General features: G+C 35.8%; 1 protein-coding gene across 1 annotated transcript in view; it reads left to right on the forward strand.

The window, feature by feature from the left end:
- adamts17 (ADAM metallopeptidase with thrombospondin type 1 motif, 17) overlaps positions 1-17,454 on the forward strand; it is a 125,762-nt gene that overhangs the window by 26,168 nt on the left and 82,140 nt on the right. The window contains exons 7-8 of the mRNA XM_016236124.1: positions 1,641-1,684; positions 14,560-14,665. Coding sequence (XP_016091610.1) covers positions 1,641-1,684; positions 14,560-14,665 — 150 coding nt within the window. The remainder of the gene's footprint in view (positions 1-1,640; positions 1,685-14,559; positions 14,666-17,454) is intronic.

Raw genomic sequence — 17,454 nt, forward strand, 5'->3', positions numbered from 1 at the left:
GGAGAGTCTGGCAGAAGGTTTTTTGAGTGTTCACCTCTAAAGTCTGAAATGATGCATGTCAGGACGTCACTGAATAGCCATTAGTGTAAATATGCTTCAGGGCAAAGCCTTTGGACTCAGTCTCTGATATCATAAAGATAAAATCAGAGAAATTATGGATTTAGATGCTTGAAACAAACAAAGTTGTACTGTCTTTAAGTACAACTGAATTAGAGCAGCAATTCTCAAAGCCATATTGATTTCACTGTGTGATCGATGAATCAACAAGTCCCACTTTTATGTCAGCAGGAGTTCATGAAGAAATGAAAGACCCCTTGGAGTTTTGGGACTTGTAGTCTGTTAGTTTTGATGCTAAACTATACATGCTGATTTATTAATACAAGTTGACTTTTATTAGATACGCATTTATAATTGGACCAAAAATAGTGCTTATCTTGCAAGAAGAGACATACACTACTGTTCAAAAGCTTGGGGTCAGTACATTTTTTTTAAATGTTTTCAAGTCTCTTCTGCTCACCAAGGCTGCATTTATATGATAAAAAATACAACAAAAACGGTAATGTCGTGAAATAATATTATAATTTAAAATAACTCCTTTCTATTTGAAAATATTTAAAAATGTAATTTATTCCTGTGATGTAAAGCTGTATTTTCAGCATCATTACTGCACACTGCTGGTCAAAACTGTGTAAATGCAACAGAAACTCATGCATATAAACAGCTTTTACAAACCCGATGAAAACGCTTTCATGATCTCAGTGAACTCGCATGATTCACGGGTTCACAGAGATCGCCCCCTTATGGCGAACTATTGAAATTTCAAAACGTTTCGAAACCGTTATGACGTAATGAAGCCTCATTTACTGGGTGATTTATGTTGTTATTTTCTTTTATTTGTTTTTGGAACATATTTTTAGGTTAGTCTAATTTTCAGTTTTTGAGTGAAATGTATATATATTTTTTTATTCTGAAGAAACATTTCCTAATGCAAAATGTCTTTTGGTTTTGGGGTCAAATATAACCCATGCATCTTCTTACATTTAGTCATTTTGAAGCTTAGAAGCTTCTCAATATATTATATATCAGCTTTTCATTCCCGGTTTACTAGAGATTATTTGCTGCTTTGCCTTTAATGTTTGCTTTTGTTGTCTTGAAGCTGGTTAGTTTATTTCTCTGATAAATAAATAATGCACAAGTGAATGAATGTGCAATGAACATCTGTTGTTTCTTTTATGTGCCAACCTTGTCTCAGATATCAAGTGTTTTAGGAGAAATAAAAGACACAAATATGTGATTAATCGGCTTACAGAAAGAGTATAGAGTTATAAAGTGAATGTAAATAGCATAGATTCATTTGTTCATGGAAGAAATGATGAGAAATGTTTGTTCATAGTAAGATCTCAGACTTTTGACTGCAGAATTTGGTGTCTAAGCACAGTTTGAGATATTGTTGAGATCTCTGCAACTGAAGGAGACAAATGTGAGATTAATAGGAGAAAAATTGGAGAAGGAAGTCTCCATTTGCTCTCTTTTGAATCTCATTGCTGTGTGGAGAAGCACTACAGATCTCATTTGTGATTTTCTTTCCTTTTATCTAACATATGTCTCCGTTTCTCTCTTGTCTTGTTTTCTCTCTCTAGAACAGATTTTTGCGTCCACAAAGATGAGCCTTGTGACACAGTCGGTAAGTCTAGCTGAACTACTGGTTTTTATTTATTTATTTATTTTTGGGTGAATTCTTCTCAGTTACTTCATGGGAATTTATAACCACACACAAATATCTCAAAAATAAAATGGAATATGGAATATCTCTTGCAGTCTGCAAAAAGCCACAAAGTTGTATTATAAATCCTTGAAATATCTAAAAGTTTTGTCAAGCCACAAGAGGACATGTGATAAAGTGATTTTAGCACTAACCCTACACCCATCATGCTACAGTCATGTCAACAAGCTTAAGAAAAACTTATATTTTCTTTAAATCATGTAAAAATAATCTAGATTATATGTTAAAGTTCTTCAGGTCAGATCTTATGCAAGCAGTTTGTTCTATGTAATGTATATTATTTTTAGGAACATCATTTTAGTGTCTAAAATTACTTTATTAATGCAATTTTAATTTATTTTTTACATTTTAGGTTCTATTTTTTTATGCAAAATGTCTAATCATTTTTGATGCGACCCAGACATAAACATGCATACCATAAAATGCAACATTTCTTGCAATATGTTAAAATCCACAAAATTGTCTCGTAAAATCATGAAATAGCTAAGTATTTTAGTAAAATACTGTTGTATTTATACTTTTAGTATAAAATTATATTTATTATACTTTTAGTATAAAAGTACATTTAGGTTCTAGTACTTTTTTAAAACCTATTTATGTTCTGCATTTATTATGCAAAATTGAATTAGACTTTTTTTCAATGAAATATTTTTTTCAGACATAAACATACCTAAAAAAAAAAAAACTTTTCTTGCTATCTGTAAAAAGCCACAAAATTGTATTATAAATCTTCGAATTATCTAAAAGTCTTTTAAGCCACAAGAGGACGTTTTACAGTGATTTTAGCACCAACCGCATAAGAACACCCTACTAGCCACCCAGAACATGCTACAGTCCTCTCAGCGAGCTTAAAGTGGGTAAGCAACACTCACAATTTCTTCAGAAAATGTACAAATAAAATGTAGTTTGTGTTAAAGTGCTTGAGGTCGCCTGTATGCAGCCAGTTTCTTCATAAATCTGTTGAGCTTTTTGATATGGATCATTAAGCATTCTGACATGATCCCATCAGTATTCAGTCATTGATGGAGAAACATGAAACAAGAGATGAATGTTTGCTGAATAACATTAACATGCCTTTGGGTCTTGAGAACGTCAGTCCGTGATCTTTTTAATCCAGAGTGTTCGTCATCGGAACTTCGATTTCTCCCAAACTCAGAACAGATCCGTGAGTCCTGGCCACCTGCCGTTAACGCATTTCTCTGTGTGGGGCATTTGAAAATAGTCATGTCACTTCCCCTTCCCTGACCCCCTGGATTCCTGCCATTCAAGAGCAGAGACTCCTATTCACTCGTATCCCACTGAACTGTGATCTGCTCTTGAGCTGTGCTCCAAAAACTAGTCAGCTGTGTTTTTCTGCTCTCTAGAGAGGCAGCAGTCGAATAAAGCAGCAACCTATTAGGAATGAAACCTCATACCGTTCAATGTTTTTGAAGTCTCTTCTGCTCATCAAGGCTGCATTTAATCCATCAAATGTACAGTCAAATCCATAATACTGTGAAATATTATTACAGTTTCAAATAACTGTTTTCTATGTGAATATATTTTAAAATGTCATTTATTCCTGTGATGCAAAGCTGAATTTTCAGCATCATTACTCCAGTCTTCAATGTCACATGATCCTTCAGGAATCATTCTAATATGCAACATATTATTGTTATTAACAAACGTTGCACTGCGTAATATTTTTGTGGAAACCATGATACATTTTATTCTTTGATGAACAAAGTTCAAATGAACAACATTTAAATCTTTCGTAACATTATAAATGTTTAAATAATCTTTCTGGCCCCAAACTTTGAACAATAGTGTACATAAGTGATTTGAAACCATCTCTATAGACGTCAATAAAAAATACAGAGTAGAGTTTGTTAATGGGGGAAAAAGCACATTTTACCAATATTTTTGCCATTGGATGATTTGACTTTGTCTGTGCTAAACAAAATACATATTGAGACTGATTCTCTGCAAATAACACATGCAGTACTGCTTCACACTTTGGCCAAAAAGGTGTCTTAAGGCAACATAAAATTGGTCAAGGTTTGGCTTGTTGACATGGCTCAGTTTGCCCCTGCTGGTGGATGTTGTAACTACACCATATCGCAAAGCATCTTTCTCCATTAAAGGGATACTCCACCCCAAAATGAAAATTTTGTCATTAATCAGTTACCCCCATGTCGTTCCAAACCCGTAAAAGCTTTGTTCGTCTTCGGAACACAATTTAAGATATTTTGGATGAAACCGGGAGGCTTGTGACTGTCCCATTGACTGCCAAGTAAATTACACAAGGTCCAGAGAAGTATGAAAGACATCGTCAGAATATTCCATCTGCTATCAGTGGTTCAACCGTAACGTTATGAAGTGATGAGAATACTTTTTGTACGCGAAGAAAACAAAAATTCGTCGTCTCTTGTCTCTCCGCATCACCGTAGCGGTATTTTGGAGAATAACCACTGAACGCAAGCAGCGTACGCTCTTGTGTGTCAGCCGGTGGACTATTCTGACGATGTCTTTCATACTTTTCTGGACCTTGACAGTGTAATTTACTTGCCAGTCAATCGGACAGTCACAAGCCTCCCGGTTTTCATCCAAAATATCTTAAATTGTGTTCCGAAGACGAATTAAGCTTTTACCGGTTTGGAACGACATGGGGGTAAGTGATTAATGACAACGTTTTCATTTTGGGGTGGAGTATCCCTTTAACAGGCATTCAGAAGTAGTCGTGTGTTCTGATTACGATTTTTGCAGTTAAATTGTTAGCACAAGTTACTTTTTAAGGGAAGAAAGAGAAATATTTGGCCTTTTGTGTAATTTGTTTGCAAGACATTCATGGCATAAATACTTTATTGATGTTGCTATATTTGATTCTATATTTGTAAAACTGCTTTGAAACACACGGGAAATGTGAACACAGAACATTAAATTTATGAATATTATGAACAAAGTCACATAAAACAGAACAGAACCATCAATGTCAATTTGAATAAATGGCATTAAAAGAATTTACTAAAAAACATATTTAGTTAATTGCATGTGTTATCTTTAATTGTAATAAAACAAAAAGTAAATTATAAATATTGCATTTCTTCACAGAGCTCACATTATGAGATTGTGTTCTCTGTGAAGGATGCCTGAATTGGCCAAAAGATGGTGAATTAGACACCATTGTAATCATGCTGCCTACCTTATACAACAGCTTTTGCATCGAGAACTCATTGATGACTATGTAGGCAGCCCACTAGGATTTGGAACAGAGCCTTGGAGTGAAAGTCACATGACGCATCTCAAAGTTTTGACACGCCATACTGTTGAGTCTAAGGTTTTTACTTTTAAATATGTAAAGGTGAAAATACCGTCCATTCTGGAGTTTCCAAACACGCTCAGCAGTCATGCTTTTCTTTAGTGTCTGCATACAACGAGACTGTCATCACATCCAGAATGGATTGCAAGCGCAGAAGCCACCTCAAGAACGTTTGTTCAGTTCCAGACAATCGGAGCAGGCCGTAATTGTTCCAGCATGATGGAAATCATTTGGTCACAGTGCTGCTATTATACCGCAACTGGGAAAGGCATCCCTAGAATGATGAGTTTGAGCGGCCGTTTCTCTGTATGGGTGGGCCAGTTCCTTCAGGGGAACATTGACCTCAACCGTGAAAAACCTGCAGTCTGTGGAGGCAGCCAAGCGAAGGCCTCCTTGTCAAGACACGTAAGATAAGCAAACTTTCTATTTCTGTTCCACATCTTTGTTTGTGATTTAACACTCGCATGATGCAGTTCTATAGTTATTTGACTGTATATGGTCTCGAGTCGATTGGTAGTAGGGTTAGAGTAACCATGTAAAGTCTGGTGAGTGTCCGTCAAATGAGAGCTTTTTTGATAACAGCGCCAGTGATGAAAAAAAAAGCAATGACCTCACGGATATCAACTTAAACCTACTTTATGCTCCACCAGCAGTAGGAAAACAGACACTCACGAAATACGTTTAAAACTATTTTTGCGAAATATTGCAAAATTGATTGATACGTTTACATTTTAAGATGTGAGCCGCATTTAACTTGAACAACCCAAGCGTTTTGCAGACCTTTCAACCGTGTCATCTTTTTTTTGTTGAATCAGCAAAAAAAAAAAAAAGCACAAACTAACTTAAACTTCGTTTTTTTTTTTTTTTCTTTAACCCTCATTCTAGTTAATGATATCGCATTGGACTAAAACTTACTGACTTTGCTCACACAGGGGATAACAACTTTCCCTAAAAAAAAAAAAATTCATTTTGGAACTGAATTATCATAGTCCTCATTGATCTGAGTTTATGCACCTCAGATTTTTTATGAATATTGCCAAAATGGTCCACAAATAATGTTTTGTTTTCACTCATAAACTGAGGTGCATAGGCTCAGATCAGTGAGGACAATGGCTAATCAGTTCCAAAAAGAAATACAAAACCTGTGCTAATTGATTGAAACAAGTTGATTAAATGATTGAATGTGTGATTTGGTGATAATCATTTTATAATTTCAGATTTATAAGCAATTTTAAAAGACTGGTCATTTTTGACCGGGAACAGAAATTACTTTTGGAAAAGCATATTCAGCACAATGGTTAAATCAAATGGTTTAGAAAAAATTGGTAAATGTCAAAAATCCCTCCTGCCAGAGGATGCAATACTGGAAATTACCCATTGCAAACTGTGATTTATTTGTTTAAATGCCAAAAACTTTACTTCTAATGCCAAAATGGCATTAGAAGTAAATGCCATTTTGCCCCCCATTTTGAAGGTGATTATGAATTATTTACCTGTGTAAATGGGCCAGATGTGCACATGAGATTACAACAAAAGATAAATTTGCCTAAAACAAGATGTGGAATAATTTCATGAAAACACATGTAGCATCATCTTGGTTGCATTTCCTCCCATCTGCACATCTAACCATCTGGAATCACCCTCTGAACTCAGTTAAAGGTTGTAATTGTTAAATGAGAGGAATTTCCCCATTCATTCAGGAAGGAGGAGCGGAGACGCCTCGTCTTGGAGAAGTCTGTGTTTAAATGGAGCTCCTCTCTTTTCAGCTGATGTACAAGGATCCCATTGAGATATGGTTTGATTGAGAAGGGATAAGCTCATACCTCAGGCTTAATGTCTCCCATCTCAGATTCACTTCCTGGCTTTTGAAGTCTGTTTCTTTGAGTTCCTCGCCCTGAGCAAATGGTCCACAACTCAAGTGAGATCTGATACGAGGGGTTTAACTTTTACAGCTGCCCCACAAGACCGATACAAGAGGGAAAACTGTACCTCAATTGCAGATTGGCATGTTTGTTTTGTCTGTTAAATAAATGTAAACTTCAGAGAAGTTTTTTTGTAATGTTTTTATGTTTCATGCATCGCTACACTATTGACAATAGACATGTTTTGCCCACAAAATCTCGATGAAATTTAACTAATATGACCGCGCCTTTTGGCTTAGTGGTTTGTTCAAATCACTAACACTAAATATGAGGCTATGTGCAAAAGTCGATCATTACATCACAACAGTTTTAAAGCTTTCCTGAGTGAAGCTCTCATAGTTTTAAGAGTTGACCTCTTTCTGGTACAAACGGAAAAATATGCCTCAGTGTTTTGGGATTTCCATCGTGTCCTGACTCGGATGTGGGATGTTTAGTCATAATAAGCAACTCCTGTTTCAACCGGCCCACTTTACAGTGTTTATTGATATTTGCTTCAATGAAGCACCACAACCGTGAGCTGAACTTTAAATCACGGTCGATTGCTACCATTATATATACAGTGGGGAAAAAAAGTATTTAGTCAGCCACCAATTGTGCAAGTTCTCCCACTTAAAAAGATGAGAGAGGCCTGTAATTTTCATCATAGGTATACCTCAACTATGAGAGACAAAATGAGAAAAAAAATCCAGAAAATCACATTGTAGGATTTTTAAAGAATTTATTTGCAAATTAAGGTGGAAAATAAGTATTTGGTCAATAACAAAATTTCATCTCAATACTTTGTTAAATACCCTTTGTTGGCAATGACAGAGGTCAAACATTTTCTGTAAGTCTTCACAAGGTTTTCACACAGAAGGCCACAAGAAACACCATGAAGAATCGTGAACACAAAAACCTCACAGACGTCTTTTCATGTCGGTTTTTGAAGTTTCCGTTGCTCTGTTCTGAACTTCTGGGAATGTGGCTTGTGTAAAGTGTGGTGTTCTGGGTAATATGGAAACGATCCTGATGTTCAGTTCTGTGGATCGTCTCCATGGTTTTATAAGCCCTCCTGCACAGTAGGTTCAACGTGCCGTTTCCTGTTTTCTGTGGGCCGTTTGAGGGCTTGAGAGAAATGGTTCAGTGTGGGACTGTAAAACTGAAGCTTTAAATGGAGCGTATCGTGGAAAACGGTGTATTAAACAAGAAAATCCTAGACATAGTTTTCCTTGCTCAGGTAAATTACTATTTTGCATACTTTATGATTTCAATATTCAAAAACTTTTTTTCTGACACATTAAACCATAATAATTATAATTATATATATTATATATAATATATTTATTTTATATAATATACAATTTAATATAACGGTTTAAAAACAGTGTGATTTTTATTTTATCCCATTACTGTGTAGAAGAAAAAATCGAGATATAATAGAAAAGGTGTTGTGTTTGTCACTAAGCTTTTGAGAAAAAAATTGATTGATTTTTAAAATAAAGTAATAGAAAATGGTAAATAAAATTAAAATAGTGTAAAATTTAAAATAAAATAAATTATTTTACATGGTAAAATGTGTTGTCATTTCTTGTTGATTTTAGGCTGACAACCAAACCTGGCCTGGAGAAACAACTGAGATATTAAAAAGATCTCATTTGACTTTTTTCTTGTTTTCCAGGGAGCTTTCAAGGAAAAATTTGTTTGTAATCTGGTTGTAATTCAGACTGTTGATATTTGTTTGCATGTTTGTTGTCTCACATTCGTGTTTAAATTAAAGCAGCTGAACATCTCTGCTTGCTGTTGGAAACGGGAAATGAAGATAGATATAAAGAGATAGATAGATAGATAGATACATACTGTATATAATATCTATCTATCTATCTATCTATCTATCTATCTATACAGATAGATGAAAGACTGATCCTGCATGCAATGGCTGTCTTTGACATTGATGTTGTCGTGTAAAGCAGCTCACTGAAAGCACTCCTCACAACTAATAACAAAGCATTTGTCCATGTTCAGCCGGGCCGCCCAGGCTGCTGAGCTGGTAGATTCGCTGTTCTTCTCTCGTCACGAAAGGGCTCAACTTGTGAATGCAAAGCACTCTACATGTGCTTACGGCAAATTAACCCCAGATAAATAATCGCCGAAATATCTCCCGGCGCCGTGTGTATTTAAGCCCGTCTTTCTGAGACTGTCTGGCTGGACCGTGAGCTGTGGGGCCCGTGGCGAGCACGGAGTCAAATTCAGCTGCTGATATCACCGGCCCAGCAATCTCATTCATTGTTCCTGAGCTTCTGTAATCGGTTATGCTGCTGACGGCTGCTTTCTGCAGATCTAAACCAGAAACAGTCAACGTCACACCTGATCTATCTGTCTGTCTGTCCGTCCGTCCGTCCGTCAACAGACAGAGAGAATGATAGAAGGACAGACAGACAGACAGACAGAGAGAACGTTAGAAGGACATACAGACAGAGAGAATGATAGAAGGACAGACAGAGAGAACGATAGAAGGACAGACAGACAGACAGAGAGAACGATAGAAGGACAGACAGACAGACAGAGAGAATGATAGAAGGACAGACAGAGAGAACGATAGAAGGACAGACAGACAGACAGAGAATGATAGAAGGACAGGCAGACAGACAGAGAATGATAGAAGGACAGGCAGACAGACAGAGAATGATAGAAGGACAGACAGACAGACAGAATGATAGAAGGACAGACAGACAGAATGATAGAAGGACAGACAGACAGACAGACAGAGAGAACGATAGAAGGACAGACAGACAGACAGACAGACAGAGAGAAAGAAAGAAAGAATGATAGAAGGACAGACAGACAGACAGACAGAGAACGATAGACAGACAGAGAGAACGATAGAAGGACAGACAGACAGACAGACAGACAGAAAGATAGATAGACAGACAGAGAGATAGAACGATAGACAGACAGACAGACAGAGAGATAGAACGATAGACAGACAGACAGACAGAGAGATAGAACGATAGACAGACAGACAGGTAGAACGATAGACAGACAGAGAGATAGAACGATAGACAGACAGAGAGATAGAACGATAGACAGACAGATCAGTCTGTCTGTCCTTCTATCGTTCTCTCAGTCTGTCTGTCCTTCTATCGTTCTCTCAGTCTGTCTGTCCTTCTATCGTTCTCTCAGTCTGTCTGTCCTTCTATCGTTCTCTCAGTCTGTCTGTCCTTCTATCGTTCTCTCTGTCTGTCTGTCCGTCCGTCCTTCTATCGTTCTCTCAGTCTGTCTGTCCTTCTATCGTTCTCTCTCTCTGTCTATTCTTTCCATCTATTTTAACAAATTTTGCTTTTCTGGAATTTCTTTTGAATATCAGTTTAAATTCAGTTCAGTTTCAGACTTTTAGTTTTCTCACTTTTTTACAAATTCAACAATTAAATTGATTTAATTAAATGAAACTTACAAACTTACAATATTTTGTCCCTCTTGACATTCCAAATCCGACTGCTGTCATTTTTTCCCCATGGAACATGAAAGAAGGCTTGAAGGCTTAGCTGTGCTCTCATTTCCATTCATTTGGAATGAAGGTGTACCTTATTATGCCTACCTGTCTGTCATGTGTAGTTCACCCATCCAGATAGTCATTACACATTATAGATTACATTCCATCAACTCAAAGAAAGCTATAAAAATAACTGCACAGAACGATTGCAGAGACTTGCTTACAGAAAGTTGAACTCATCTGACCTCAGACTGTAAATCAGCCCATGACAGATGTAGCAGATATAATTGCAGCGCTTGTCTAAGTATGCATGGCTGTAAGAAAAAAGAAAAAAGAAATGGAGGTTTAGAAGCGAAGTGGAGGAATTTAGGACAACATCTGTTTTCCAATCAACCTGCTGTTCTTTTTATATGGCATTCAAGGAAAATAATTTTTCCATCATACGTGTCCAGTCAGTGTAAAAAATGACAAAGCCCATTATTTTCCGACATGTGTTTTAGACTTCAGCTCCATGTGTAAAGATGAAAAAAATCACCCTGAAACAAGTATATCATCAAGTCATCTGTATTGCTAATATGATATTACAGCTTTGACTCTGTGCTAGTTGACTGAATTTGGATTTCAGTTTAGTCTCCATACATGGTGATTTTGTTTTCAGAGTATTTCTACACTGTAGATTGAAGAATGATAAAGCACAGTTCATTTGTTTTTCCTGCATGCTACAGTACATTGCAATTGTTTCCAGCATCAGTCATCAAACATTGTGAGCAAATAACAAAGAGAACGATAGAAGGACAGACAGACTGAGAGAACGATAGAAGGACAGACAGACTGAGAGAACGATAGAAGGACGGACGGACAGACAGACAGAGAGAACGATAGAAGGACAGACAGACAGACAGAGAGAACGATAGAAGGACAGACAGAACGATAGAAGGATGATCTGTCTGTCTGTCTGTCCTTCTATCGTTCTCTCTCTCTGTCTATTCTTTCCATCTATTTTAACAAATTTTGCTTTTCTGGAATTTCTTTTGAATATCAGTTTAAATTCAGTTCAGTTTCAGACTTTTAGTTTTCTCACTTTTTTACAAATTCAACAATTAAATTGATTTAATTAAATGAAACTTACAATTGAGTTCCATTTTGTCCCTCTTGACATTCCAAATCCGACTGCTGTCATTTTTTCCCCATGGAACATGAAAGAAGGCTTAAATAATTTGCTGTGCTCTCATTTCCATTCATTTGGAATGAAGGTGTACCTTATTATGCCTACCTGTCTGTCATGTGTAGTTCACCCATCCAGATAGTCATTACACATTATAGATTACATTCCATCAACTCAAAGAAAGCTATAAAAATAACTGCACAGAACGATTGCAGAGACTTGCTTACAGAAAGTTGAACTCATCTGACCTCAGACTGTAAATCAGCCCATGACAGATGTAGCAGATATAATTGCAGCGCTTGTCTAAGTATGCATGGCTGTAAGAAAAAAGAAAAAAGAAATGGAGGTTTAGAAGCGAAGTGGAGGAATTTAGGACAACATCTGTTTTCCAATCAACCTGCTGTTCTTTTTATATGGCATTCAAGGAAAATAATTTTTCCATCATACGTGTCCAGTCAGTGTAAAAAATGACAAAGCCCATTATTTTCCGACATGTGTTTTAGACTTCAGCTCCATGTGTAAAGATGAAAAAAATCACCCTGAAACAAGTATATCATCAAGTCATCTGTATTGCTAATATGATATTACAGCTTTGACTCTGTGCTAGTTGACTGAATTTGGATTTCAGTTTAGTCTCCATACATGGTGATTTTGTTTTCAGAGTATTTCTACACTGTAGATTGAAGAATGATAAAGCACAGTTCATTTGTTTTTCCTGCATGCTACAGTACATTGCAATTGTTTCCAGCATCAGTCATCAAACATTGTGAGCAAATAACAAAGAAACGTTGATTTATGAGCTACAGTGGAACATCCAAATGTCTCTTTATTTTGTAATTGCAGGGTTTCTTTTTGTATTGCCCTAGAACAATATTTATTGAACCACTGTGTGAAACATTTAAGTCCAGAAATTATTTCTAGTCTAGTTTTTTTTAATAAGATGTGTTACTTGGTTGTATAAGTCACGCAGTTATTGTTCAGTATTTTCATTGTGTCTTGATAATAAACAGCTGTTACTGTTTATAGGCTGCTTAATGCTTTTATTCACATTGGTTAAAGTAATAATGTACTTCTTTCAAAACCTACTGTAGTGAGCGGCCTATATTTATGCTCCCAAACAAGTTGCATTAACCTTTTTTTTGTGTGTGTGTGATTTATTAATTCAAAATGATTTCTGTTGCTTTTACAGATAAAAAAAAATAGATACTTGGTCTATCTGAATGTTTTTAATTATTTATGTTTCTATAAAAATAATGAAAAGATGAAAATAATTAATTATTTGGGAATTATATAATTGCTTTGAGAATTAAAAACATTTATTTATTACATTTGTTTCTAAACTATCCTGATAATAAAAAAACATTTATGATCATACTATTTTTTTTTTTAATAAATTCTAATGTAAATAATTAATAATAATGTATTATGATGTATTATGTATTATTAATGAATTATGTATTATGATAGATATTATTTATGTGTGTGTGTGTGTGTGTGTATATATATATATATAATGCAGATGTGAACTGATACAGGGTTTTTGACCAGATTTGATCAGTTAGAGCCTGCTAAATGTTGCATAGTTTTGTATATAGTTTATATATTTTTCTTTAGCGATGCAGCATTGCATATTGCAAAAATTGCACAAACTGAAAAATGTGACTCATACATTCAACCATGCTCATTTCCTGTTGTGCTATTCCATATAAAACTACCTCTGCTGGACCAAACTGCTCTCTTGTCATCCTAAACATAGTTTTGTGTTGTTTATTTCCTTTTTAACACAAGCATCTGGGCTGAGTTTCATTCTCCGGTTATTGATTTCACTTATGGCGGTCAGAGGCTAAGTGAGGTTGTCTGGGTTTCGTCCAATGTCAGACACAAACCAGGTGCTTTCACAGGAACACTAGAAAGGTGATAGTCTGTGATGTGACAGACTTCTGGTGTCACATCTGTGGCATCACTCACTGACTCGTAGGGCTTGAGTTTGCTATCAGTTTATGCAAAATAGTTGTGCAATTGTATAGATTTTTATATTTTCTGAAGACATTCAGACTGTTGATTGTCTGTGCAAACTCACTGTCATGAAGTGCTGTGGGTGGTTGCCAGGGCATTGCGGTTGCTAGGGTCTTCTGATGTATTTTGCATGTTGCTGGATTTTTTTTCTTTTTTTGGACCGAAACATTAATCTGAATATTTATTTATTTATTTTACTATAAAGATGAAACAATGTAATTGTTTGGGACTTACATTATATAGTTGCTTTGAGAATTTATTTATTTCATACCTATCCTGGTAACAAAACAAGATGTATGATTATAATAACATTTTAAATGATAATAATGATCAAAATGTATAAATACTGTATTATACATAATATATAAAATATTATATCCTATAGTATTTCATTATTTATGCTTCAATGTATTTACAGTATCATAATTTATATATATTGTAATGTTTATTATATATATATATATATAGAGAGAGAGAGAGAGAGATTTATAGATATTTATTTATAGATCTCAATTTAACAAAAAACAGCAAAATATACAATAATAATAAAGTTCAGTACTGAACAAAACCAAATATTAAATATGAAATGAATGGCACATCTGTGTCATTTATGGCACTGCTTTTTCCTCTAAGAAAATGTTAATTTCTTGCAGGAGTATGTTGTTATTCCTCAGGACAGACGGACGAATCAGATGACTGAAATTGGCATATAAACGATTCCAAAATTACAAACCTCTCAGTTATGAGAAAGTCAAAAGTAAGCTAAAACTGACAGCGATTAGCAGCAGCGACTGATATCCAGTCAGTATGAATGAGCTTCAGACATTAAACTGTCAGATTTGTGCTTCAGCTGTGGTTTCCTGTCTGCCCATTATCTTCTCGCTTTGTGCTTTGCTCTCTCCACAGGAATCGCTTATCTGGGCGGCACCTGTAGCTCCAGGAGGAAGTGTGTGCTGGCGGAGGACAACGGACTCAACCTGGCCTTCACCATCGCTCATGAGCTGGGCCACAAGTGAGTCCAAACACCACAGAAATCTGATTTAGAGGCTCCTGTGATTGTCACAGCTCTGATAGGACGCAGTTAATTATACAACTAGTTTCTGAGATGCTCTGTGGTACTTCAGTGGAGACAAACTTGTTAATATGTCTAATGTTCTTTGTGTTTGGGATCCCAGAAACTTCAATAATGACCGTCAACATCTGTTTTGGTAGTTCTCCAGTGTAGTAAAATGTGTAGTAAAATATTCAAAAGTGACAGTAAAGACATTTATAATGTTACAAAAGATTCAATTACAAATAAATGCTTTTAAACTTTATTATCATCAAAGAATCCTAAAAAAAATGCAACATGGTTTCTACAAAAATATGAAGCTTGTTAACATTGATAGTAATAAATGTTTCTTGAGCAGCATATTAGAATGATTTCTGGAGGATCTTGTGACACTGAAGACTGGAGGAATGATGCTGAAAATTCAGCTTTGATCACAGGAATAAATAGCATTTTAAATATATTCAACAGGTATTTTAAATTGTAATAATATTTCACAATATTACTGTTTTACTGTATAATAAAAAAAATTGTGAGCATAAGAGACTTATTTCAAAATCATTAAAAAATTTTTACTGATCCCAAACTTTTGAGCAGTAGTATATGTTTTAGCTATTGAAAGCACTCCTATACAATGAAAGCGTATTTTAACTAGTAAGTAAGTCATAGGTTTGACACGACATGAGAGTGAGCAAATGATGACAGAATCTATAACTTTTCATTGGTGTTCACACAGACCAGGAATTTTTAGTTTTTTTAAAGGCCGCCAACATTTGCCAATTTGGTCAAACAAGTAGAAGAATGCGATCTCAGCTAAGCTCACCAAAAGATAAAGCACCCAGCCAGATCTTCATCCATGACCGGACTCATCTTCAGACTTGTAAATATCTAGTTTGTAATCGAAATTGGTCATTTAAACCATGCATTGCACTCTGTTGGTTTTTCTAAATACCCAGCTCTGCTCTTTTAACAACAGGTTACTTGTATACGTCCCGGTGCATCAGCTTTCTCTCGTTAATAAGTGATTTAGACTCACAGTTCCATCCTCACCGTGTGCTTTGGAAAACCTAGCGAAATACCTGAAAGAGAACATGCTGATGAACATGCATCATTCACATGAGTTATAGGATTGAACCGAACAAAAACACGCTTCTCACAATAGCTCCCCTTCATCTCCTCGCTAGCGTAAAGCCCTCTTTGATAGAACAATGATGGGCAGCCAACACCAAAATTTGTCTGGAAAAACGCCAAGCTACATTAGCGTAAGCGCCATCTTTGTGGCAGCGCCAGTCTTCAGAGGAGTTATCGCCGTACTTGCTCCAGTATAGCGTGCAGCGGGACGCCACGGGCCAAAGTCGGCTTTAATGCTGGGCAGTAATGAGTTGGCACCAATCACGCCGACTGGTGCTGATACCAAGGCTGCGGCGCTATCATCACGCGCACACAGAGCTCCATTGTCTCCAGTCTGTAAAAACACTTATAAAGCGAGTATGTTACGGGTTTATGTGAGGGTTTAGGTCTTTACTGTAGCAAAACATGTCAATATGATTATTTTATAGAGTCGCTAGCATTGAATATTTCTGTCAGCATGGCATTTACAGTCTCTAATAAACACATGCAACAGCATCACACTTTCTGATGGATTGAGATTTCTCAGAGTACCGAGCAGAGTACAATCTGCTCATGACCTTTTGATTTGGTGCGCGGGCGTAACAGAGCCTAATGATTGTCTGAGAGTCTTGTTTTAGTCTTGCTTTATCAAGTGTAGAAGCTGGTCATTTTCCAATAATAACAGCTGAAGGAGCACGATTAGGGCGCTCTAGGCGTAACGCTAATGTGGGCTTTGCCGCATGCATCGACTCATTCGAAATGAAAACATGCTCCGTATAGGAGAAGTGTGTCATGTCATATTTCAGTCCGCCCACAATGCCTCATTAGTGTCATCATTGCTTATGCGATCATTAGTCAAAGCACCTTTCAGAATAAGGATAAATGAGTCTGTTTAGTGAATGGATGGGTGAGACTGGAAAATTACACAGTGTGAATGACACTATTTACAGTTTTTTTTTTATGCTTTCGAAAATAGTCTCTTGTGCAAACCAAAGCGGCATTTATTTGATCAAAAATACATTAAAAACAGTAAAATTGTGAAAAATTATTACTATTTAAAATAGCTGTTTTCCACATATTGCAATGTATTTTAAAATGTAATTTATTCTTGTGATACAAAGCTGAATTTTATGATTTTATTTATCATTACTCCAGTCTTCAGCATCACATGATCCTTCAGAAATCATTCGAATATGCTGATTTGCTGCTCAAGAAACATACATTTATTTATTTGTATTTAAACATGTATTATTACTAATATTAATGTTGAAAACCGTTGTGCTGCTTCATATTTTTGTGGAAACTGATATTTTTTATTTTTTCAGGATTCTCTGATGAATAGGAAGTTCAAAAGAACAGCATTTATTTGAAATAGAGATCTTTCGTAACATTATAAATGTCTTTACTGTCACTTTTAAAAAAAATGTATGTGCCCTTGCTGAATAAAAGTATTAATTTCTTACCCCAAACTTCCATCCAAGTGTGAATTCAGTATATGTGAAAAATAAGAATATCTCCAAAGCAGTTCTTGTCATTTTCTTTTACTAGCAAACGGTGAGAGATTGTTCAGTATGTGTTTCCATCATAGTGTAATTAGCCACCAAATGTAAGCATAGGGAAATGAAACAAACCACTAAGGATAT

Source organism: Sinocyclocheilus grahami, unplaced genomic scaffold (genome assembly GCF_001515645.1).
Source record: "Sinocyclocheilus grahami isolate Dianchi unplaced genomic scaffold, SAMN03320097.WGS_v1.1 scaffold481.1, whole genome shotgun sequence".
NCBI lineage: Eukaryota > Metazoa > Chordata > Actinopteri > Cypriniformes > Cyprinidae > Sinocyclocheilus > Sinocyclocheilus grahami.